This window comes from Mastigoproctus giganteus, chromosome 2 (genome assembly GCF_048544385.1).
Source record: "Mastigoproctus giganteus isolate SK-2022 chromosome 2, ASM4854438v1, whole genome shotgun sequence".
Taxonomy (NCBI): Eukaryota; Metazoa; Arthropoda; class Arachnida; order Uropygi; family Thelyphonidae; genus Mastigoproctus; species Mastigoproctus giganteus.
Window position 1 is genome coordinate 110,941,895 of NC_143576.1, and position 25,321 is coordinate 110,967,215.

Genomic DNA, 25,321 nt, shown 5'->3' on the forward strand with positions numbered 1-25,321 from the left:
TAGGTAATGTAACACTTTTTTCCAAATAACGCATATAAAAACGTTTTTAATGTCAAAACTTAATTTTTGAAATTATGTAAAGAAAAAGAAAAAAAAAATGAGCAGAAATTTTCTTTCCTCTCTCTCTCTCTCTCTCTCTCTCTCTCTCTCTCTCTCTCTCTCCCTCCCCTTATATTTCTTCCGCATAAGACAAGGTGCCTCCATAGCCAGGTGGGCAGGAGCAGCAGTGCGTAGCACACGCTTTTTGATTAAACCGAGGTTCGAGCCCATGACCACCGCATATCCCCGGAGCAATATTGCCTTAGTTGTTAATGTTCCTAAAAACCAAATAACAAACAAGCATAAGACAAGATCATTTCAACAGATTCTACTCTGGACAATAATTCACGACCATTTTGAAATATTCTTGTTATTTGAGTAGCACCTTCTTTAGTTTCAGAACAGTCTCAAATCCTTGAAGTATAGACACCACAAGGTGCTGAAAGCATTCTACAGAGACCTGCCGAACTGTAGAATGAAGTGGACAGCCTGTTCCACTTCTTCCTACAGATGCTCAATTAAATGACAGAACAGGCCAGTGAATGTGATGAAGTCACCCTTATCCTTTTGGAAATATTCCTAAATGAACCATGCTTTGTGACCTGACATATTATTCTACTAAATAATGCTCCATATAGCCATTAAGAAATTAATGAACTGTGGACATGATGGCTGGTCAGTGACACCACTATATTAACAAAAACCACAAATTCAAGATAAAGGAACCCATGATCTTAGGTGTAATATCATCATCAAAAACAGCATGGGAGCTTTCCATATATTACAGCAACGTTATCAATAGAACCACTGGTAAGTTACTATCATTTCTGTATTGCTTACTCTGTTAAAAGAAACCACTCTACAGCAAGGTTATTAACCCATTTACAGCCTCAAAAATCCTTGGAACACTTCACCAAGTAATAATACACAGACAACTTCACAAAGTAATAATAACAGCAATGGATGTATGTCTTGTTGTAACTTAGAGCAGTTGGATCAGACACCTGTGACATTTCTTCCCCCACCTGAGGTTTAGAAAAACTGGCTCTGAAGCGAGAGCTTCTTCCAGCAAACCCTCAGACACATTTCACAACAAAGTCTGTTGAACTGTAGAATGGAAATCTAATTCATCTATTCATATGACATATGGTCAGGATTCCCTGCAACCTTTTTCATTATAATCTTCCTAATTATTTGTTCTTCTTCTTCCTTATTAATTTTTAATAAGGAAGAAGTATGTATATGTATATTTTTATGTATATTTATGTATATATTTATGTATATTTTTAACCATACAAGAAATAGGCAAAGAACTCTGAAATATCTGGTTAATTCAATGTGTCACTAGCATATTAAATTAAATTATTTTTCTAACTAGCTACCAAATAGTTTGATTAGCCTCTTTCTCCTAATTGTGAAAAAAAAAAAGTGTTGTGTGTGCTTGCTTATCAAATTGAGATGTTGATTCACTTTAAATTGAGACTGAATTTGTGCCACAAAAACATTCCCTGCCCATTCCACTTCCACCTTCAGCCTTTGTTGTTGATACCTGGCATGGTAAGTCTTCATTCATTCTGTCATTAGAGGATAGTGGAGGTGTACATAATAAACTGGCCACTGGGTATATATTGTCAGGAAAATAGGAAATATATTGTTTAAAAAATATAGGTGGAATAGGACCAGGACATGTCTGCCAGAGGCTAAATCTGATGACTTAGAAAGTTACTGAAGATGATGAGGTTAAGAACCTCACTATCTTCAGTAACTATTCATTACAGCTCCTGAAAAACCTCCATGTGAACTTGCTGTTGCTCGGGTGTGAGTAGCCTTGGAACCTAGCTTGGAGAAACACCTCTCATGTACAAATGGCCATGGAGAATTCAGTCGTGTAACTGTAATGCCAGTTATAAAAATGCCAGATACAAAAATCTCTCATGACTACAGAAGTTTATGGTTTCTATGGTGATAGCAGTGGTTGGAGCTCCAGGACTGCCAATTTTTGTGATCGAATCACGTCCACCTTTAAACATTCTAAACAACCTGTAAGCTGTGCTATGGAAGCATATATAAGCTGTATATAAGCCTCTTTCAACATTTCATATGCTTCAGCTGATATTTTTAGCATTACTGTTAGTTGATGCACATGATGCAAGAAAGCACACTTATACACTCTTGTTGAATTTCATCTGGGTTCACATTTCTGTCCAACTTCCCTTTCTTTCTTTCATGATATTCCTTCAAACACTATAGCTTTTGGCACAGTCACTTGTGTATTAATCATTATGCTGATATAACGGTATAACATAGCACTTCACTGCTCAATCGTACTTGTGTCACTGCAACTTGAATATTCCCTTCAGAGGGCGCTGACTCTCTTTAAAAATTACAGCTGTGAATTACAGGCTCCAAAAAAGCGATAAGTGTTTGCCATTTTATTTACCTAATTGTTATTTTATATTGTACTTTATAAGTAGCCTTATAGTTCTAGTTATGCTGGTTATTTTTATTTTTAATTTCGATAAGAGTTTTTGTAGATTATTACTTAATATACGTAAAACCGTTGTTTCATTTGAATCTTGCAGCCATTGTATATGAATAGAGAGTGGTAGAGAATTCAAAAATTTTATTGTGGTAACTAGGTAGCACTAACGTAAAACTATATAGTGCAATACGCATCACTGCATTTAGGATTCTATTAGATAGTGTAGTATTGACAATTAATTAATTCAATTTATTGATCTTATTAATTTAAAATATCATGCCCAGACTAGAGCAGCAAAGCAACAGGCACAAAGTGACAGGAGTGCTGTGACTCAGGGAGAACTGGGGGGGGGGAGCAATTCTCCAATGCATCACAGCCTAAAAAAATGTACAACTTGTGAAATGTTTGCCAAACTCTCTGGAGCAGGACATGTTCTAGCCAAGAAGGATGTCTTCCTTTGTGCCAGGTGCAGAGAATGTCTAGAAATTAGGCACCAACTCAGTGTTCTAATGGGCATCTATGAGAGCTTGAGGTGTAGGGCAGATGCCCTCGAAGAAATTAATATGAGGAGCTCGCCAAGCTCTCAGCTGCCCAACTCAATGCCAGAGCTTACTCCTGGGCATCAGGCAACACAGCAGCAATCTCCAAGACAGAATGCGCTGGTCCCAAAGGAACTGGTTATCGCTGGTGACTCTATTGTCAGGGAGATGGGAAATATATTGAGTAAAAAGTATAGATGGAATAGAACCAGGGTATGTCTGCCATATATGTTGCTTGTAAATAAACCGAAACAGACACAATTTGGCTTCAGTAGCCCTTGTGTCATTAAGCTCTATGCCAACATCAACATACGTCTGCCAGGGGCAAAGGTTGTTGACATTGTGAAGCATATATCATCTTTTAAGGGCACAAAGGGTGATATTGTTGTACACGTTGGCACCAATGACATTAAGAGTAGAAGATCTGCAAATTTACTTAACAAGTACAGGTCAATGTTGCAAAAAAGTCGTGAGTTAGGGTTAAATTTGAAAATGTCTGCAATTCTGCCAAGACACGATAGGAGGGAGTACATGATGAGAGCTTTATCAATCAATTCGGCCCTGGAGGGAATGTGCAAGGCTCAAGGTGTAGAATTTTTTTCAGCATGGTCTGTGTTTGTTTACAGGGATGGGATACACTTAAATATAAAGTGTGCAAGAATATTTCCTGATGCTATCAAGGCAGTGTTAGGTGGGTCGGAAAACTGCTAGCTTGGGGTGATTCACAGACTAAAAGGTTAAAAGTAGCCACAGGCAGATGTGAAGGTGATTCTTGCACTATTTCTATTAGAATAAGCAGCAGCCTGGGGTGAGGGGTTTCAGGGACTGATGGCAGTCATCATGAAACAGGTGGGTATATGTGATGTGTTAGGGTGAATAAGAATAGATGTAGATGCATGTATACTTGCATCTATACCAATGCTAGAAGTATAGTAAATAAATTTGATGAATTTGAAGTGTTGGTCAAGACAGACAGAGCAGGTCATACAGGAATTTTGCTAGCAGGGAAAAGGAGGTAATTGTCCCTCTGTATATAAGGCAATGGTCAGGCCATGCCTTGAGTACTGCATTCAGGTCAGGAGGCCCTAATTTTAGGAAGGATGTAGATTTGCTTGAGCATGTACACAGAAGGGCAACAAGATTGGTGAGGGGAACGAATTGATCCTCTTACCAAGAGAGGCTTAAGTTCTGCAAATTGCAGCAGCTGGAGACTAGGTACCTGCAAGGTGATCTGATTGAGGTGTATAATGCCTTGAATGGGTTGAGCACGCTGAATTCTGATCGGATTCTTCCACTTGTTCAGATTATGAACCTAAGGCAGCATAAATTCAAATTGAGGAAAGACAGATGTAGAATAGATGTTAGGAAATTTGACTTTAGCCAGCGGGTGGTTAATTGCTGGAACAAACTTCTGTCTGTCGTGGTGGAAGTTGATAGGTTAAATAAATTTAAGGAGGAACTGGACAAACATTTAGAGGGAATGGTTGTGTGAATTTTTTTATTTTCTTTTATTTGGCTGATGCTGCATAAGCTCATATGCTTTCTTTCTTGCATCACATGCCACTTTCTTTCTTGAATCACATTACTACTACTACTACTATACAGTATCAGCCACCAAAAAAAAAAAAAAAAAAAAAACCCTTCCCAATTCACCCATCCAGTCATTCCAAATGTTTGTCTAGTTCATCCTAAAATTTATTTAAGCTATCAACTTCTTCAACAACAGATGGAATTCTGTTCCGACAATCAATTACCCGTTGGCTAAAGGCAAACTTCCACACATCTATTCTACAACTATCTTTCCTCAATTTGAATCTATGCCCCCTCAAGTTCTTAGTCTGAGCAAGCGGAAGTATCCCGTCAGCATTGATCTTGCTCCTACCATTTAAGCCCTTATACACCTCAATCAGATCACCACGCAGGTGCCTAATCTCCACATGCTGCAACTTGCACTACTTAAGCCATCCTTCATAAGCCCGTTGTTCCTCTAACCAGTCTTGTTGCTCTTCTCTGTACTCGTTATAGCAACTCAACATCCTTTCTAAAATGAGGCCTGCAGACCTGTATGCAGTACTCAAGGTGTGGCTTGACCATTGCCTTATACAAAGCGATAATCACCTCCATGTCTCTGCTAGCAAAATTCCTATATATCATCGACAAAACTCCATGACCCGCTCTGGCAGCCTCTCTGCACGTCTCAGAGACCTTCATATCTGACTGCACAATTACCCTGGTTCGAGCCAGTCACCACCAAATACGGAGGATGCAGAAAGGTTAGGGAATGACCACCGCATATTCCTGGAGCAATATGGCCTTAGTTGCCAATGCTCCTAAAAACCAAATAACAACAGCAAGCACAATTACCCCTAGGTCTTTATCATTCACCACCCCACTGAGTGTAATACGATACAGCTGGTATGTTTCTTTTCGGTTACTGCTACCCATATGCAGTACTTTGCATTTGTCAATGTTAAACTTCAGTTGCCACTTCTCAGCCCATCTGGTAAACTTTTCTAGATCCTGTTGCAGTAGCATACTGTCTTTACCGTCATTAAGAACCTTGCCAATCTTTGTATCACCTGCAAACTTGGACATTAAGCTTGATATACCTACATCGATATCATTGATAAATACAGAAAAGAACAATGGACCCAACACTGAAACTAATATTATTCCACTAATAGATATATAATGTAGAGCAGTATCCATTTTTTATCACTCACCATCTCCCACTCAACCATCCTTTATCCATTACTTGCCTTTAATGCCATTCCGCTCCAATTTGTACAGTAGTCTTCCATGCACAATGGTATCAAAAGCTTTCCTGAAATTCAAGTATATGATATCAAAATTATTATTTGCATCCAGCCCCATTGTGACCACATCGTAGTATCCAATCAAATTGGTCAGACAAGATTTCTCCTTAACAAACCCATTCTGTGTCTGATTACCGCAGTCTTGTCTAGGTGATCCCGTATCACCTCTTTAACCAGTGACTCCATTATTTTCCTGGAACAAAAGTTAAACTAACAGTGGCGCCTCCGTAGCCAGGTGGGAAGGAGTAGCAGTGCGTAGCAGACGCTCCTTAATTAGACTGGGGTTTGAGCCCGTTACCACCAAATACGGAGGATGCGGAAAGGTCAGGGAATGACCACCGCATATCCCCGGAGCAATATGGTCTTAGTTGCTAATGCTCCTAAAAAACCAAATAACAATAACAACAATAAAATAACAGGTCTATAATTATTTGTGTCTCCCTTTGAACCCCCTTTGTTAATTGGGGATACATTTGCAGCATCCTTAGAGTTAGAGGTGGTCCCCATGGACCACCTCTAACTCTAAGGATGCTCTCATAATTATGGCTAAAGGTTTGCTTACTTCCCTTGCTGCCTCCTTCATTATAACTGGATAGATTCCATCCTGTATCCCCTCTTTAACCAGTGACTCCATTATTTTCCGTGGAACAGAAGTTAAACTAACAGGTCTGTAATTATTTATGTCACCCTTTGAACCCCCTTTGTGAACTGGGGATATATTTGCACATCTCCAGTACATCAGGACCTCCTCTAAGGATGCTCTCATAATTTGGCTAAGAGTTTGTTTAATTCACTTGCTGCCTCCATCATTATAACTGAATAGATTCCATTAGCTCAGGTGCCTTTTTTATGTTTAACTTCAACAATTTCTCCTCCACTTTGCTCTCAGTTATCACAAAATCACTTAGCTCCCTGTTAGAGTTTGATAAACCTCTGGCATTCCTCTCCTTGAATAGCTCCTCATGTGTGAATGTATATGCAAAATACTTATTCAGTTTATCAGCTACTTGAGCAGGATCATCAATAGTCGAACCATCTATGTAAAGTGGACCAATCTGATTCATTCCCTTCCTTCTAGAGTTTACATAAGTAAAGAACTCTTTGATGTTTTTCTCTGCGTCCTTTGCCAAAGCTTTCTCATAATCTGCCTTCGCCTACTTAACCTCCTTTATGACTTGATTACAGACTAGCTTATATCTGTCATAAGCTTCTGTGTTGCCTGATAATTTATATGCATCCCATGCATTTTTATTCTCTGCCATAAGCATCATTAATTCATCTGACCTCCATTTAGGCCTGAACCTTGAACAGTATTTCTTAGTTGGTATGAAAAGCCTAGTAGCCTACAAGATTAAGTCCCTGAAGGCTTTCTATTTAGAATTCACCATTGGTAACATCATCAGTTGATCCCACTCAGTAGAATTTAAAAGCTGTCTGAGACCTCTGTAGTCATCTTTAAAAAAAAAACAAAAAGTCTTCACTTTACCCTTTATCATAGTTACATCTTTAAGTAAATCCCACGTCAGTACACTGGCGCCTCCGTAGCCAGGTGGGAAGGAGCAGCAGTGCGTAGCACACGCTTCTTGATTAGACCGGGGTTCGAGCCCATCACCACCAAATACGGAGGATGCGGAAAGATCAGGGAATGACCACCGCATATCCCGGAGCAATATGGCCTTAGTTGCTAATGCTCCTAAAAACCAAACAACAACAACAACAACGTCAGTACACTGTGATCAATCTCACCTAGTGATTCCTTTATCTGTAAATTCCTAATGCATGTGTGATCACTGCTGATAATCAGATCAAGGGTATTAACCCCAGGGGCTCACATCTGGTGAGTATGGGCTTGGCACACCCAGGGTCCTGAGCTGGATATCATCATTCTTCTCTTTCTTGGTGATTCCCTTCTACTTCTGACTCTCTCTCTCTCTCTCTCTCTCTCTCGGGGTAATTGGGATTTTTTTTTTGGCTGGCGCAGTATAAGCCTCAGGCTTCCTTGCACCATGTGGCTAATAATAATAATTACTTCCTCTGGTTGTCCCTCAAACACGTTGCTGTAGAAAACAATCCTCCAATAAAACCACAAAAGTCTTGCTAGCGTGCGAGCGACCAACCACAATTTCCATTCAATATTTGAAAAGTCAAAATCCCCCATTAGAGACATTCTGATTTACTGGCCCATTCTATTTCTCTGCACCACTGTTCATTGAACTTATCAGCATCATTAGGCCTGTAACATACTCCTACTCTCATTTTCCCTTTCCCAGTGTTTATGTCACACCAAACAGACTCAACATTGCACTGTCCACCCATGTCAATTGGATGCACTTCCTTAGATTTTGTTTTTCTTTACTAAAAACATAACTTCTCCTCCCTTCCTACCCTGTGTATCTTTTCTGTACACATTGTACTCCAAAATTCCAATTCTGCACTGTTCATACCTCTGTGACACCATGTCTCTGCTATCCCAACAATATCTGCCTTTGATGTCTTGATCATCAGTTCAAATTGATCAATTTTATTTACTATACTTCTAGCATTAGTGTACATGCAAGTATACCCGCACTTGTTCTTACTCTTAGTTACCCTAACGCAGCCCTTGTATTTACTTGTTCTGTGATGACTCCCAGAAGCTCTTAAAACCCCAGCAACTTGCTCTCTAGGCTGCTGCTCATTACAATAGAAGCAGTGCAAGAATCACTTTTGCTTCTGCCTGTGGCTGCCATTAATCTTTTATTTGGTGAACCCCCCAAAACTAGCAGTTTTCTGCCCCACCTAGCACTACCTCAATATCATCAGCAAATATTCTTGCAACCTTTCTATTTAAGTGTATCTGATTCCTGTAGAAGTAGTCTCTCCTGTTAGCAAGCACAGACCACAGTGAAAAAAATTCTACCCCATGATCCTTGCACAATCTCTCCAGGGCCGAATTGATTGACAAGGCTCTTATTATATACTCCCTTCTGTCGTGTCTGGGCAGAATTGCGGACACTTTCAAATTGGACCCTAACTCGCAACTTTTTTTTCAGCATCGACCTGTACTTGTTAAGTAAATCTGCAGATCTCTTACTCTTAAGGTTATCAGTGCCAACATATTCAACAATATTACCTTTTGTGCCTTTAAAAGATGATATCTGCACAACGTCATCAACTTTTGCCCCTGGCAGACATACCCTGGTCCTGTTCCACCTATCATTTTTGCTTACTATATTCCCCATCTTCCTGACAATAGAGCCACCGAAAATAATTAGTTCCTGTGGGACCAGCGCATTGTGCCTCGCAGATTGTTGCTGTGTTGCCTGATGCACAGGAGTTAGCTCTGGGGTTGAGTTGGGCAGCTGCGAGCTTGATGGGTCCCTCATATTAATTTCTTCGAGGGCATTTATGCTACACCTCAAACTCTCATAGACGCCCATAAGAACGCCGAGTTGCCACCACCTAATTTCTTCACAGTCTCTGCACGTAGCAGACACAAAGACATCCTCCTTGGCTAGATCATGTCCTGTTCTAGACAAGTCTGCAAACATTTCACATTTTGCACATTGTTTTAGACTGTGATGCGTAGGAGAATCGCCCCTTTTGGTTCTCCCATGAGCCACAGTACTTTGGCTATTCTGTGAATGCTGCTTTGCTGCTCTATTCTGGGTCATGATTCTGTTTAAGTATAATTTAATTAACAATGAAATTTAATAGGATTAATAAACTTTATTGATAGTACTATACTAACCTAACAGATTTCTAATACACTGCTCTGTATTTCGCTATCTAGTTTTACATTAAACCGTATGGTATTCCGTATCGTATAACAATGGCGGCAAGTTCTGAACGTAATTTGCTCCTCAAATCTACGGACACTTAAGTATTATCTTTCAAAATCGCTATCTAAATTTGAAATAAACCACGGAGCTTGGCTAGAACTATAAAGCTACTTTTAGAAAATAATTTAGTTTAACATTGATGAAAATTACTAAATATAAATGAAAACTTAGCATTCGCTGGTGCTGCAAAAGTCTTGACTAACATGGCAGTAACCTTGTACCAATCATCTTGAGATGGAAACAAAATTTGAGAGCAGCACACTGTTCCTCACTTATCATGTATTGTTATGTAGGTGAAACTGAGCAGGCATAAACTTGACAACTGAAAGGTCACACCATGCCCACGAGTGAACTGCACAGTTGCTATATGACGCAGCTTGGTTTGGTCTAAAATTCAGCAGCTCAACTAGATATAACACGCAGTATGGTTTGTGTTATATCTAGTTGAGCTTGAAACAAATCCTTCTTTATTGAACAGCCCTTGTATAAAAGCATAAATATCAAAAAGCACGCGTGCGCACACACACACACACACACACACACAGTGAAAAACATTAAAATCATTCAGGCAATTCTAGCAACTGAAGAATATGTCATCATAAATGTCAGATATTGCAAAAACATGGCTGACCATATAAAAACTATTTTCACAATTTGAATTTATAAAACATGAATGCATATAAAGTTCTTTAAAGTTTTGAAAGGATAGTAGCATTTTTTTTTCCCCCATATCAGAAACTTATCTTTTTTTATGAAACTTTGTAAACTTCTCAAGGAAATGATCATACTACTTCAGACAAGAAAATCCTCATGTGTTTTTCAGTATTTAATGCATATACACAAACAATCATAAGTTTGTAGCATGTATGTCATTTTGTTTATTGAAGTGTCTTGAATTAGTATAAAACAATGAAAATGCAATTTTTAATAGTTTAGCCCAGAATTAGCCAAAATAGGCTGGAAGAAAAATTTACATCTTTCTTCCAAAATGAGTTGAAATCAACATGTAGAAGAAGGAATCATCTGTAATTGGTAGATAACAATTTGCAGACAACCTAATAGGTAAAAAAACTGGCACTCGTGCACCATTAAGTACAGTCTTACTGTAGTACTTTAAGAGTGGTAAATAACTCTTGTTTTAATACATAAAAAATGCTTTCTTGTCAAGAAAGTGAAAATGAACTCGACACCAATTTCAAGACTCAGGTAACATCCTTCCCCTACAATATATTATTTGTTATTGAAATTTTGGCAGCATTCCAATTATCTTAGAAGTAGCTAAAATTATATAACATTTAACTACAAGACATAGATTGAAGTTAAAAGAAAATTAAAATTACTTTCTAAACAGTCTGTTTCACTTAACAATATTGGCCCAATAATGTTTGACAGGTGTTTGGGAATATATTCAGAGATTGCATTCTGAGATGAAAGACTTGGAATCTAGATTCAGCCAAACTAATAAGAATCTTCGTGGAATTCAGGAAGCAGCAACATCTTGGAGTAAGCACCCACTTTTTGAACGTAAAGATGGCAGACGTGAAGCTCTTCTTAGTCTGGATGATAGAGTTGACAGGGTCAACCAACATTACACAGAGATTCATACTGCAGGGCAAACTATACAAGCTACTGTTAAGGTACCAAGTTTATAAGTTATCTTTTATCCACCCACATTACAGGTAGTATATTTGATAACTAAATAAGAGTTAATTTCATTTATAAATTATAAGTACAAAATTTACATAATTAATTTTTATGAGAATTTTGTAATAATAAAGAACAGACTTGTAGTAATTCTTTATAGCTGAGTAGTTAAATATTATTTAATTTGATTTATAATTTGATTTAATTTGATATATAAATTAAATTTGATTATCAGTAGTGATTCTTCATACATTAAGAATCTGCAGATAGAGGAACCACTAGGTGGCAATGATCACAGTGTGCTGAAGTGGGATTTACTCAAAGAGGTAACTACCATAAGGGGTAAAGGGAAGGGTTATTGCTTTCGTAAAGGCGACTACAATGGTCTGACACAGTATTTAAATTCTACACAGTGGGACCAACTGATGATGTTACCAACAGCAAATTCAAATATGGGAAGCATTCAAAGAACTTATCTTGGAAGCTACTAAGCTTTACATACCAACTAAGAAATATTGTTCAAGGTTTAGGCCTAAATGGATGTCAGATGAACTAATGAGACATATGACAGAGAAGTAAAATGCATGGGATACATATAAATTAACACGTGACACAGAAGCCTATGATAGATATAAGTTGATCTGTAACCAAGTTACAAAGGAGGTTAGGCAGGCGAAGGCAGATTATGAGAAATCTTTGGCAAGGGATGCAAAGAAAAACAGCAAAGAGTTCTTTACTTATGTAAACTCTAGAAGGAAGGGGATGAATCAGATTGGTCCACTTGATATGGATGGTTCAACTGTTGATGATCCCGCTCAGGTAGCTAACAAACTAAATGAATATTTTGCATCGACATTCACACATGAGGAGTTATTCAGCAAGGGGAATGCCAGAGGTGTATTCAGCTCTGGCAGTAAGCTAGATAATCTTGTAATAACTGAGAGTAAAGTGGAGGAGAAATTGTTAAAGATAAACACAAGAAAGGCACCTGGGGTGGATGGAATCTATCCAGTTATATTAAAAGAGGCAGCAAAGGAAGTAAGAAAACCAATAGCCATAATTATGAGAGCTTCCTTGGACTCAGGGGAGGTACCCATAGACTGGAGATGTGCAAATGTGACCCCAATTCACAAAGGAGGAGGATCAAAGGCTGACACAAGTAATTATAGACCTGTGAGTTTAACTTCTGTTCCAGGAAAATTAATGGAAGCACTGGTTAGAGAGGCACTACAGGGTCATCTAGACAAGACTTCAGTTATAGCTCGGACACAGCATGGTTTTGTTAAGGGGAAGTCTTGCCTGACCAATTTGATTGGATACGATGATGCAGTCACAAAAGGACTAGATGCAGGGAATAACTTTGATATTATATACTTGGACCTTAGAAAGGGCTTTTGATACTGTTGCACATGGAAGACTGCTGCACAAATTGGAGCAGTGTGGCATTGGAGGCAAATTGCTGCTATGGATAAAGGGGTGGTTGAGGGGGAGAAGACAGAAAATAGATTAACAACTTTTTCATTCAAGTTTGATGCACTATTGACAAAGCTTTTCTTTGTTGAAAGCATTGCTTGGGCATTTAGCCTTTCCTGATTCATAGTGCATCTTAAAAATGTTTTTATTATTTTTAACGTTGAATGGCAGCATTTGGGCTCTGAAGTAGTCATCAGAATGGCCAAAAGAACTTTTATGAGTTTTGTAAGTTCACCAAGAACTTCAGCTAGATTATTTTCTGAGATGAATTTCGGCAAGTCAGTTAATTTGTAATAATTGTGTAGATCATGTCTGCTATAGAAAAGTTGTAATTCCATAAGAAGTTTTTCTCTTTCAATCATGGGATATGCCTCAGTAGTCTCCTGTACCTCTTCCATGGGCATTTTCGTATGAAAAATAACAAAGTTCTCCTTGATAAACAATTTAATAGCAATTAATTGCTTTCTAAAAGAATATCTCTCACCTATGTCAAACACATAGTTGCATACTTCCTTCACTTCAATCATGAGCGTTTTTGAAGGATTTTCACAGTACATTGAATTCCTGATTTTTATAATGGAATTCTTAAAGTTTCCTATATATTTATGTATTTTAACTGCCTCAATTTCTTGAGATTGCATTTGATTATAAATAACTTCTGTGTGAGGCATTATCTGATGGAAAAGTTCTAACCAGAACTCAAATTTTTCATTACTCAAGACTGCTCTTTGTGGACTGTTATTAGTGGAGTTCCCCAGGGTTCGGTATTGGGTCCATTGTTGTTTTCTTTATTCATTAATGATATTGATGATGGTATATCAGGCTTAATATCCAAGTTTGCAGATGATATGAAGGTTGGCAGGATCGTTAATGACACTAATGACAGTATGTTGCTGCAACAGGATCTAGAAAAGTTGAGCAGATGGGCTTGAGTGGTGGCAACTGAAGTTTAACATTGACAAATGTAAAATACTACATATGGGAAGCAGTAACCCCCAGAGTAATGTATCAATTGTGTGGTACTACACTGACAGTGGTAGAGAGTGAAAAGGACCTGGGGTAATTGTGCAGGCAGATATGAAGTTTTCTGACCAGTGCAGATGGTCTGCAAGAGTAGCTCATGATATACAGGAATTTTTCTAGCAGGGATAAGGAGGTGATTATCCCCTTCTATAATGCACTGGTCAGTCCACACCTTGAGTACTGTATACAGGTCTGGAGGCCTCATTTTAAGAAGGAGTAGAGCTGTTGGAACAAGTACAGAGAAGGGCAACAAGATTAGTGAATGGAACAAAGGGGGGCTGTTACGAAGAAAGGCTTAATTTTGCAAATTACAGTGTCTAGAGACTAGGCACCTGCAAGGGGATCTGATTGAAGTATATAAAGCCTTGAATGGTTTGAGCATGCTCAATGCTGATGGGATTCTTCCACTTGCTCAGAATAATCACCTGAGAGGGCATAAATTCAAATTGAGGAAAGACAGTTGTAGGATAAATGTGCAGAAGTTTGCCTTTAGCCAGCGGGTGGTTGATTGCTGGAACAAACTTCCATCTGTCATTGTAGAAGTTGATAGCTTAAACAGATTCAAGGCAGAACTGGGCAAACATTTGGAATGAGTGAATGGGTGAAATGAGAAGGGGTTTTTTTTTTTTTTTTGGCTGATGCTATATAAGCTTGCTTTCTTGCATCATGTGCCGTTCCTAATCTGCAAAATTTCAGTTGCTTCTGAAATAGTCTTATCTGCATTTCCTGTCGCTTGTAGTTCCTCCATGCACTTTTTTAAGGATTCAAAATTTTCATAAACTCTGTTCACGGTGCGTATATTGAAGTTCCATCTTCTAGGGGAAGGTTGGGCAACATGGCTGTCCATATGCTTTCTGAGAACAGAGACATGCTGTGGTGATCTCGAGAAAAATGTTGGTATCAACATAAGTTTGAAAAGAATATTCTTGAATCTCAGTACTACTTGCTTCATTTCTCATCACTGAATTCAGTTAATGTGCATAGCAGTGAATAAAATGTGCATTTTTGTACACTTATTTTATTTTAGCCTGAACTCCCCCTTTCTTGCCTCTCATCACACTTGTGCCATCAAATGTCTGAACAACCAGTTTTTGAGTATTTCCTTCAAGGATTATATCTAACTGATCTAGAATGCACTTTGATATTCCGTCTGCCATTTGGTTTTCCGGAGAGAAAAGACCCCAAAAAATGCTCAAAAATGTCTCCACTCAGTTCATATCTCAGAACAATTACCATTTGTGTATGTTCTGAAACATCTGTTGTGAAATCAGCCATGACAGCTACGAATGAAGCTTCTTTAATTTATATTTTTATTTCATCCCGGCATAATTGCAGCAAACAGTCAAAAATATCATTCTGAATAGTTTTTGAAATGCCTTTAAATGCTGCATTACTTTCTAAATGGTTCTTTAAATTGGAATCTAATCTACAGGCAAAATTTATTAATCCTCCAAATACTCCCGGATCTTTAGAATCGTCTTTTTTTGTCATGTCCACGTAAATGAATTTCAAACTGTCCACAAAATTTAATGCAGTCTATTATTTTAGATAATACCTCACAATTCTTGGTAACTTTTCTGTTATATTTGCAGATTGAAAGTCTTTAGGCCTCACAAAGCTGTTCTTCAATATTTATGCTTCCATTTCTCTTGGGTTACTGCTACCCATATGCAGTACTATCCATTTGTCAATGTTAAATTTCAGTTGCCACTTCTGCCTATTTGACCAACTTATCTAGATCCATTTTCAGTGACATACTGTCTTTACTGTCATTAACAACCCTGCCAACCTTTGTGTCATCTGCAAACTTTGACATTAAGGCTGATATACCTTCACCAATATCGCTAATGAATCCACAGAACAATAATGGGTCCAACACCGAAACCCGAGGAACTCCACTAATATTTGTCCGCGAAGAGCAGTGTCCATTGATTACCACTCTCTGTCGTCTCCCACTCAATCATCCTTTTATCCATTGTAGCAACTTGCCCTTAATGCCATAGCACTCCAATTTTGCAGCAGTCTTCCATGTGCAACAGTATCAAAAGCTTTCCTGAAATCCAAGTTCAGTAGACTCTCAATTTTCTGGGATAGATGGTAAAAAACAAATCCTGGATAATCGATTTCCCAGTTAATCCAAAAATACAAATGTCCCCGACATACGTAAGGATATTAGCATTAGCATTAGCATTAGTAGAGGCATTTGATGCAAGAAAGCAAGCTTATGCAGCATCAGCCAAAAAAAAAAAAAAAAAAAAAAAAAAAGTAACATAAATAAATAAAAATAACCACTTCCACTTCACCCCTCTGTTCGTTCGAAATACCTGTCCAGCTGAGCCTTAAACTTATTTAGGCTATCAACTTCCACGACAAGGGATGGAAGTCTGTTCCACCCACCAACCACCCGCTGGCTAAAGGCAAATTTCCGCACATCTATCCTACATCTGTCTTTCCTCAATTTGAATTTATGCCCTCTCAGGTGATTTTTCTGAGCTAGAGGAAGAATCCCATCAGCATTGAGCATGCTCAAACCATTCAAGGCTTTGTACACCTCTATCAGATCACCCCGCTGGTGCCTAGTTTCCAGACACTGTAATTTGCAAAACTTAAGCCTTTCTTCGTAAGAGAACCCCTTTGTCCCATTCACCAATCTAGTTGCCCTTCTCTGTACTCGTTCCAGCAGCTCTACATCCTTCCTGAAATGAGGCCTCCAGGCCTGTATACAGTACTCTAGGTGTGGCCTGACCATTGCCTTATACAAGGGAATAATCACCTCCTTATCCCTGCTAGAAAAATTCCTATATATCATTGACAATACACCATGAGCTACTCTTGCAGCTCGTCTGCACTGCTCAGAGAACTTCATATCTGCCTGCACCACCACCCCCAGGTCCCTTTCATTCTCTACCACTGTCAGTGTAGTACCACAGAGTTGATACGTTGCTCTGGGGTTGCTGTTTCCCATATGTAGTACTTTACATTTGTCAATGTTAAACTTCATTTGCCACCTCGACGCCCATCTGCTCAACCTTTCCAAATCCTGTTGCAGCAGCATAGTGTCAGTAGTGTCCTTGACAACCCTGCCAACCTTCGTATCGTCTGCAAACTTGGACAATATGTTCCAGGACTTCTTACTTCGTTGAGTTTTACGTAACTCGGGAATGACTAATAACATATTGCTACTATTGTAACGAATGGGACTGGTATACTGAGGTCCATGGTTAAGAAAAATATATACATAAAATGATAACCCAGTTTAATATAATATAATAAAATATATAATAAGTAGCAGTAGCTTTTGAGACTAACGAGTCTCTTTTTTTTTTTTTCAACAAATCAGTTGAAGAAGAGACTCGTTAGTCTCGAAAGCTACTGCTACTTATTATATATTTTATTATATTGTATTAAACTGGGTTATCATTGTATGTATATATTTTTCTTAATATTGCTACTATATTGTTATTGACAAATTTGAATTCCGTGCGATACTTGTTAATGTTTGGCCACTTTGGTACATCCTTATTATAATGATTCCTTAGAGATTTAACAGATGCACCATTTTCAAACTTTTGAATAATTTCAAGTTTTTGTTTAACTGAAAACGCAACTCTTTTGCATTTACCCATCATTTTCGAGATTTCTAAACAAAAAAAAAAAAAAATTTACAAAAAAAAAAAAATTCCGACATCCCTGACATAAATAACGAAACAAAATTTGTCCTTTTGTGGTGCAATGGAACACAACAATCGACACGACGCACTAAAACAAACTAAAAATTTGGTCTCTCTCTTTTTTTTTTTGAGTGACGGGTGTGAAGACGGGGGATTGCAAGATAATAGGTACACTAACCTCCCAAGGACGATTTATAATGCCACTTGTCGCTTATTTACAACTTGCAAAATATCTGTTTATACCTATTCTAGTTATTACTTGAATTTTATTTCTGTTTTTTTTCTTTTTTTTTTTTCTTTTGGAGTCTTGAAGTGTCCCGGTTAATCGAGAGTCTGCTGTATATGATATCAAAATTATTTTTTGCATCCAGTTTCTTTGTGACCACATCATAGTATCCAATCATATTGGTCAGACAAAAACTCCCTTTAACAAACCCATGCTGTGTCTTAACTACTACTGCAGTCTTGTCTAGATGATCCTGCAGTGCTTCTTTAACCAGTGACTCCATTATTTTCCCCAGAACAGAAGTTAAACTAACAGATCTATAGTTAGTTGTGTCACCTTTTGAACCCCCATTTTGAATTGGGGATACATTTGCACACTTCCAGTCTATGGGGACTTTCCCTGAGTCTAAGGAAGCTCTCATAATTATAGCTATGGCTTTGCTATTACTTATTCTAGGTTGTGCAGTACCATGGCAATTCATTGTGAAGATATCCACAATATGAGATACAATTAAAACGATGCCAATTATCGGCTTCGATAGTTCACTATGAACAAAAAATGGTTCAATGGCACTAACCCTTTCACTAATAAATCTTCAGCATAGTATCATGCTCTATGCAAAATAATCACCTTAGTTTAACAATTCTTAATATTGTTATATAGAGAAATGGAGCCTAAAAATCAGTCAGAAATGCTAGTCATGACAGCCAGTTAAACTTATTTTTATATTCTATGGATAAATCTCCCTTGATTATTATAGTCTGTTTTTATGGCCGTGATTCAGAGCACTAAGCGGGAGCATTAGCAGAAGCATATGATGCAAGAAATCAAGCTTATGGAGCATCATTTTTCCCCATTTCACTCAACTATTCACTCCAAATGCTTATCCAGCCTCCTTTAATATAACTGGATAGATCCCATCCACCCCTGGTGCCTTAATTATGTTTAACTCAACAATTTCTCCTACACTTTACTCTCAATTATTACAAAATCACTTAGCTCCCTGTTAGAGTTTGATAAGCTTCAGGTATTCCCCTCCTTGAATAACCTCTCATGCGTGAATGTAGATGGAAAATACTCATTTAGTTTATCAGCTACCTGAGCATGATCATAAAATAGTCAAACCATCTATGTTAAGTGAACCAATCTGATTCATACCTTTCCTTCTAGAGTTTACATAAATAAAGTACACTTTGCTGTTTTTATTTGCATCATTTGCCCAAGATTTCTCATAATCTGCCTTTACCTGCCTAACTTCCTTAGTGACTTGATTACAGTCTAGCTTATATCTGCCATAGACTTCTGTGTCGCCTGATACTTTATATGCATCCCATGCATTTTTCTTCTCTGTCATGAATCTCATTAGTTCATTTGACAACCATTTAAACCTTGAACAATATTTATTAATAGGTATGAAACTTTTAGTAGCTTCCACGATTAATTCTTTGAATACTTCCTACTTAGAATTTGCTGTTGGTAACATCATCATCTGATCCCACTGTACAGAATTTAAAAACTGTCTGAAACCACTGTAGTCACCTTTACAGAAGCACAAACCCTTTCCTTTACCCCTGATGGTAATTATATCTTTAAGTAAATCCCACATCAGTACACTGTGATCACTACCACCAAGTGGTTCCTTTATCTGCAAATTCTTAGTACACGAATGATTATTTATTATTATTATCATTATTATTATTAGCCATATGGTACAAGGAAGCCTGAGGCTTATGCTGCACCAGCCAAAAAAAAAAAAAAAAATCCTGAGTTACCCGCTGAGAAAGAAAGAAGAGAGAGGAGGAGAAAGAGAGAGAGAGAGAAAGGGAGAGAGAGAGAGAAGTACAAAGGAATCACCAAGAAAGAGAAGAATGATGATATCCAGCTCAGGACCCTGGGTTTGCCAAGCCCATACTCACCAGATGTGAGTCCCCGGGGAATCACTGCTAATAACCAGATCAAGAGTATTACCCTCTCTGGTTGCCTCTCGAACATGCTGCTGCAGAAAAGAATCATCCAATAAATCCACAAAAGTCTTACTGGTGTGCGAGTGATCAATCCACAAGTTCCAGTCAACATCTGAGAAGTTAAAATCACCCATTATAAGACATTCTGATTTACTAGCCCACTCTATTTCTCTGTACAATTGTTCATTGTACTCATTCAAGTCATGAGGCCTATAACACACTCCTACTCATATTTTTGCTTTCAGTGCTTATGTCACATCATACTGACTCAACAGTGCACTGTCCATCTATATCAAGTCAACCACTTCTTTCAATTTTATGTTTTTCTTAATTAACAGCATCACCCCTCCTCCCTTCCTAACCTGCCTATCCTTTCTGTACACATTGTTCTCCCCAAATTCCTATTCTGCATTCCTAATATCTGTATGACACCACGTCTCTGATATCCCAATATTATCTATTATCTGCCTTTGATGTCTTGACCAACACTTCAAATTCATCAAATTTATTTACTATACTTCTAGCATTAGTATACATGCAAGTATACATGCATCTACATCTATTCTTATTCTTATTTACCTTAACACATCCCACATACCCACCTATTTCATGATGACTGCCATCAGTCCCTGAAACCCCTCGCTCTAGGCCGCTGCTTATTCTAATAGAAGTAGTGCAAGAATCACCTTCACCTCTGTCTGTGGCTACTTTTAACCTTTAATCTCTGAATCCCCCCAAGGTAGCAGTTTTCCGACCCACCTAATGCTGCCTCGATAGCATCAGCAAATATTCTTGCATCCTTTCTATTTAAGTGCATCCCATCCCTGTAGAAGCAGTCTCTCCTGTTAATTCTGTTAATGTTCGCCAGCCATATCTAATCTCTGACTTGTGGTCCTTTACATCCGTGCGCGAAGACAGATAATACCTATTTAAGTTCCATGCCCACCCCTTTTCGGTAATTTTCATTCCTGTGATCACAACATATGGTTGAAAGCATTGTAAAAAGCTTCAGGAAGGAAAATCGTTTTGCAAATTTTTTTCGTTAAATTAATATTTTACTTGATTTTGATATGCTTAATTTTGATTTGCATTAAATTAATTTTTGTGTTCATTTGATTTTTAATTATTAATTATTTCTTACTATAATGTAAGATTTTCTATCTTTTAATTGTTTGCTTTTTAATTTCTGGATTGTATGATATGGAAATGTTCTATGTACAGAAGTATTCTAAAAAAAAAAATACTCGTTTAACCTGCAAATATGACGAAAAATTAAATTAGCCACTCCCTGTATTAAAGACTTTTTGAAAAAATGCAAAATCCCTCCTACTATATACATATATACACTGAAAGGACAGAATTCGTGGGATTGAATTCTGATTTCTGGGCAATATATTTAAGTATTCATCCACTTTTTGGTAAGTATATTTGTACATTGCATCACTACATTCGTGTTGACAGTAATTTGATGTCAATATGAATAGATGTCATGAGTTAACCCAATTTGAAAGAGGGATGATAATGGATGACTGACACATGGGTCACTCTATCGCATATAAGGAATATGCCATTTCTGGAATAACAGGAATAACATCTCATCATGGACAGCACTGTGGGCAGAGAAAGGTGGTTGGTGAACCTGGCTGTCAACGTTTGGCTAACGTTGTTTCAGCCAACCAGAGAGCTACAATGGCACAAATCACTGCTGACTTCAATGAGGGAGGTGCCAGAAATGTCTCCACTAAGACCATCAGGTGATCATTGGCCACAATAGGTTATGGGAGCCGCTGACTCACCAGAGTCCCATTGCTAACACCATGACACAGGACTCTATTCCTGAACTGGGCAAAAGAACATCGGCATTGGACCTTGGATGATTGAAGATGGGTCTCCTGGTCTGATGAGTCCTGTTTCCAGTTATTTCGAGTGGACGTGAGGGTGTGTATCTGGCAGAAACCACACAAAGCTATGCACCCATCATGTCAATAAAGAACTGTTCAGTCAGTTGGATTGTTAGTAATGGTCTGGGATGTGTTCAACTGGCACATGTTGGGACCTCTGGATCTAGATGCATCTCTGAATGGTCCAGATTTTGTGTCCATCCTTACAGACTGTCTGCATCCCTTCATGGTCACCATGCACCCACAGGGCAGTGGACTCTTTCAGCAGGAAAATGCGCCTTCCTACAGAGCAGTGGTGACTAGAACATGGTTCAAAGAGCATTCCACAGATTTTACCACCACACAATGGCCTTCCCATTCATTGGACTAAACTGTGTGAAGCATCTTTGGGGTGTTGTGGAAAGGCCCGTTCGAGCTTTGGATCCTCCACCCACGAATGCAAAGGAATTATGGACAGTGAGCATGGATGAAAATACCTGTGGAACCCTTTCGTGAACTAGTGGACTCAATTCCATACCATGTGGACTGCCCTTATCCTGGCGAAAGGTGGGCCTATCTATTGCTAGGTAGGTATCCCATGATTTCTCTCCACCCAGTGTACATATATAAATATATGTATATATATGTATGCAGTTTGGTGTGTTATCTTTAATAGGATACATAATACTTAAGGATGCCATTCCTTTTCTTAGGCATTGTAAAGAGGTGGCATATTTAAATTCAGAAAGAAAAGAATAATTTTAAAAAAGATGCCGGAATTCGTAATGAGATTCTAGGTATAATTAGGAGTAATAACATTTGCTTTTAACCAAAGAAAGTAACTGTTTAGTTAAAAAAAATTTGATAAATCATCTGTAGCTTTGAATGCTAAAGTACATTAAATGGAATGAATAAATACTTAAATGGTAAAAATAACAGAAATAAGTGTTGAATATGTCGATTAAAATGAACATTTTTTTTTTTTTTTGGTAAAGTATTGATATATATGTTTTAACTGTATACTGAATATAATCTATGTTACTAATTGTCGAGTATTTTTATATCTGTTTTGTATGAATCTTGTCACTTATTGAAATCTTCAATCAATAAAATAAATTCTGTCTCTTATACAGGAAAATCTTGAGCTGTTGAAAGCTGATCCTGAATCTTCAGCATGGAAAAACTATGTTGATTACATTGATGAGATTGTTAAAATGGGGCTTTTTAAAACTATACATTGCAGCCTTCAATATTTATTAGATAATACAGACACCAAAGCTCAGGGACATGTGAGTATATTTAATATACACATACATATATATATCACATTAGCAATAAACTCTTGTACTAAGTTTGAACAATTTTGTCTTCTGATTTGAACATGCTGTTTCCTTTTTGTTACTGTACAGTACAACCTGCATTAAGCACAGTAAAACATGGTAATTAACATAAGCTTAAGGCTCGTTTAATAAAAGGTATGTGGCCAGTTATAGTAAATTTGACTGAGATATTTTATTAAATTAAAAAAAAAAAAACCTCAGTATAAAATAAAATAAAATTTAAAGTATGAATTATCATCTTGCAAAAATATTTATGATCTTAGTTTATTTAGAGATTTTACTTTTATCATTTAAAAATAATTAATTCTTACTGTACTAATGAGTTTTTTTAACAAAATCCAAATTGAATAATCCAAGGATGTCATTATTTAGACAGAAATGCCTCTTAGCAGTTCTCTTGTGAGTCACAATTTCATTGTTTACATCACCTGAGCATGTCTTTTAAAGGTTGATCTGGTTGATACTCATAATTCAATTAATTTGATTTTCTTGTTCTTGATGTTAGCAGTGCATTGATTTCAAATTAAAACTTGGAAAAATATAGTAGATGATTTTGAGTCACTGGAGAAATGGGTACTTGTCCTAGAGATAAATATGATACAACTGGAAACTAACCAAGGACTTGGGTATCTAGTGACATGCCAGGTGATGCACCCCAGATTCAGACCCTAGAACAAAATAATGAAGGATATAATGCTTTTGTCAGTGACTCTGTTGTCAGAGAAATAGGAAATATATTGTGCAAAATGCATAGGTGGAATAGGACCCAGGTATGGCTGCTAGGGGCAAAAGTCGAATCATCTTTTAAATAGATTTGCTAAGCAAGTACAAGTCAATTTCGAAAAAAAAGTTGCGAGTTAGGGTTAAGTTTGAAAGCATCTGCAATTCTGCTCAGACACAATAGAATGGAGTATATGACGAGAGCCTGGGCAATCAGTTCGCCCCTTCAGAGACTGTGCAAGGCTCATGGGCTAGAATTTTTTTTCAGCGTGGCATGTGCTTGTTAACAGGAGAGATTGCTTCTACAGGGATGGGAGACACTTATATAGAATGCCAACCAGGCTAGCCGGATGGGTAAAGTGCCTGCCTGGCAACCCAAAGGTCGCAGGTTCGAATCCCGCCTCGGGCTTGGATCAAAGTACTGCAAAAACCTTGGGAGGTGCATTATGGCCACAGAAGCTGATGCGCCAACAACTACAAAAAAAAAAAAAAACTTTTATAGAAAGAATTCAAGAATATTTGCTGATGCTATCGAGGGAGTGTTAGATGGGTCAGAAAACTGCAAACTTGGGGGGGTTTCACTGACTAAAAGATTAACAGTTGCCACAGGTAGAGGGAAAGTGATTCTTGCACTGCTTTTATTAGATTGAGCAGCAGCCTGGAAAGCTCGGTACTGGGGATTTCGGGGACTAGTGGGAATCATCATGGAACAAGGGTTATGTTAGGGTTAAGAAGAGGTGCACGTATACTTACTTGTACAGCAATGCTAGGAGTATAGTAAATAAATTTGATTAATTTCAAGTGCTGGTCAGGACATCAAAGGCAGATATTGTTGGGATATCAGAGACATGTTGTCACACAGATATGATTATTATTATTATTAATAGCCATATGATGCAAGGAAGCCTGAGGCTTATGCTGCACCAGGAAAAAAAAAGTTCCCGAGTTACAATGAGAGAGAGAGAGAGAGAGAGAGAGAGAGAGAGAGAGAGAGAGAGAGAGAGAGAGAGAGACAAAAGTAGAAGGGAATCACCAAGAAAGAGAAGAATGATGATATCCAGCTCAGGACCCTGGGTGTGCCAAGCCCATACTCACTAGATGTGAGCCCCTGGGGTTAAAAAAGTCCCGCAAGGGGGCACCCGGCATTGAACCGGGGACCTCTCGATCTGCAGTCAAATGCTCTACCACTGAGCTATACCCCCAAGCCAAATATAAGCAGTGCAGAATTGTAATATGGGGAGTACAATGTATATAGATAGGATAGGAAGGGAGGAAGGGTTATGCTGTCAGTTAAGAAACACCTAAACTCTAAGGAAGTGCATCCAGTTGATGGACAGTGCAATATTGAGTCAGTTTGGTGTGATAACTGGGAAAGCAAACATGAGAGTAGGAGTCTGTTATAGGACTAATGACTAATATTAAAGGAGGTGTACAATGAACAATTGTACAAAGAAATAGAGTGGGTCAGTAATCAGAATGTCTTATAATAGGGGATTTTAACTTCCCGATATTGACTACCATCAGAGGTAAAGAGAACAGTTTTTTCTTTAATAAAGGTGACTACAGTGGTCTCAGACAGTTTTTAAATTCTCTACAGTGGGACCAACATGTAATGTTAATAACAGCGAATTCTAAATGAGAACCATTCAAACATTTAACCTTGGAAGCTACTAGGCTTTTCAT

General features: G+C 37.9%; 1 protein-coding gene and 1 non-coding gene across 2 annotated transcripts in view; one reads left to right on the forward strand and one right to left on the reverse strand.

Moving 5' to 3' along the window:
- Positions 1 to 25,321, forward strand: part of LOC150089496 (dynein beta chain, ciliary-like) — a 1,205,440-nt gene that overhangs the window by 258,055 nt on the left and 922,064 nt on the right. The window contains 2 exon segments of the mRNA XM_090390004.1: positions 11,090 to 11,334; positions 22,712 to 22,867. Of these exon segments, the coding sequence (XP_090246130.1) occupies positions 11,090 to 11,334; positions 22,712 to 22,867 (401 nt within the window).
- TRNAC-GCA (transfer RNA cysteine (anticodon GCA)) lies at positions 24,769 to 24,840 on the reverse strand. The gene has a single exon. It is a non-coding gene; the product is annotated as a tRNA-Cys (tRNA).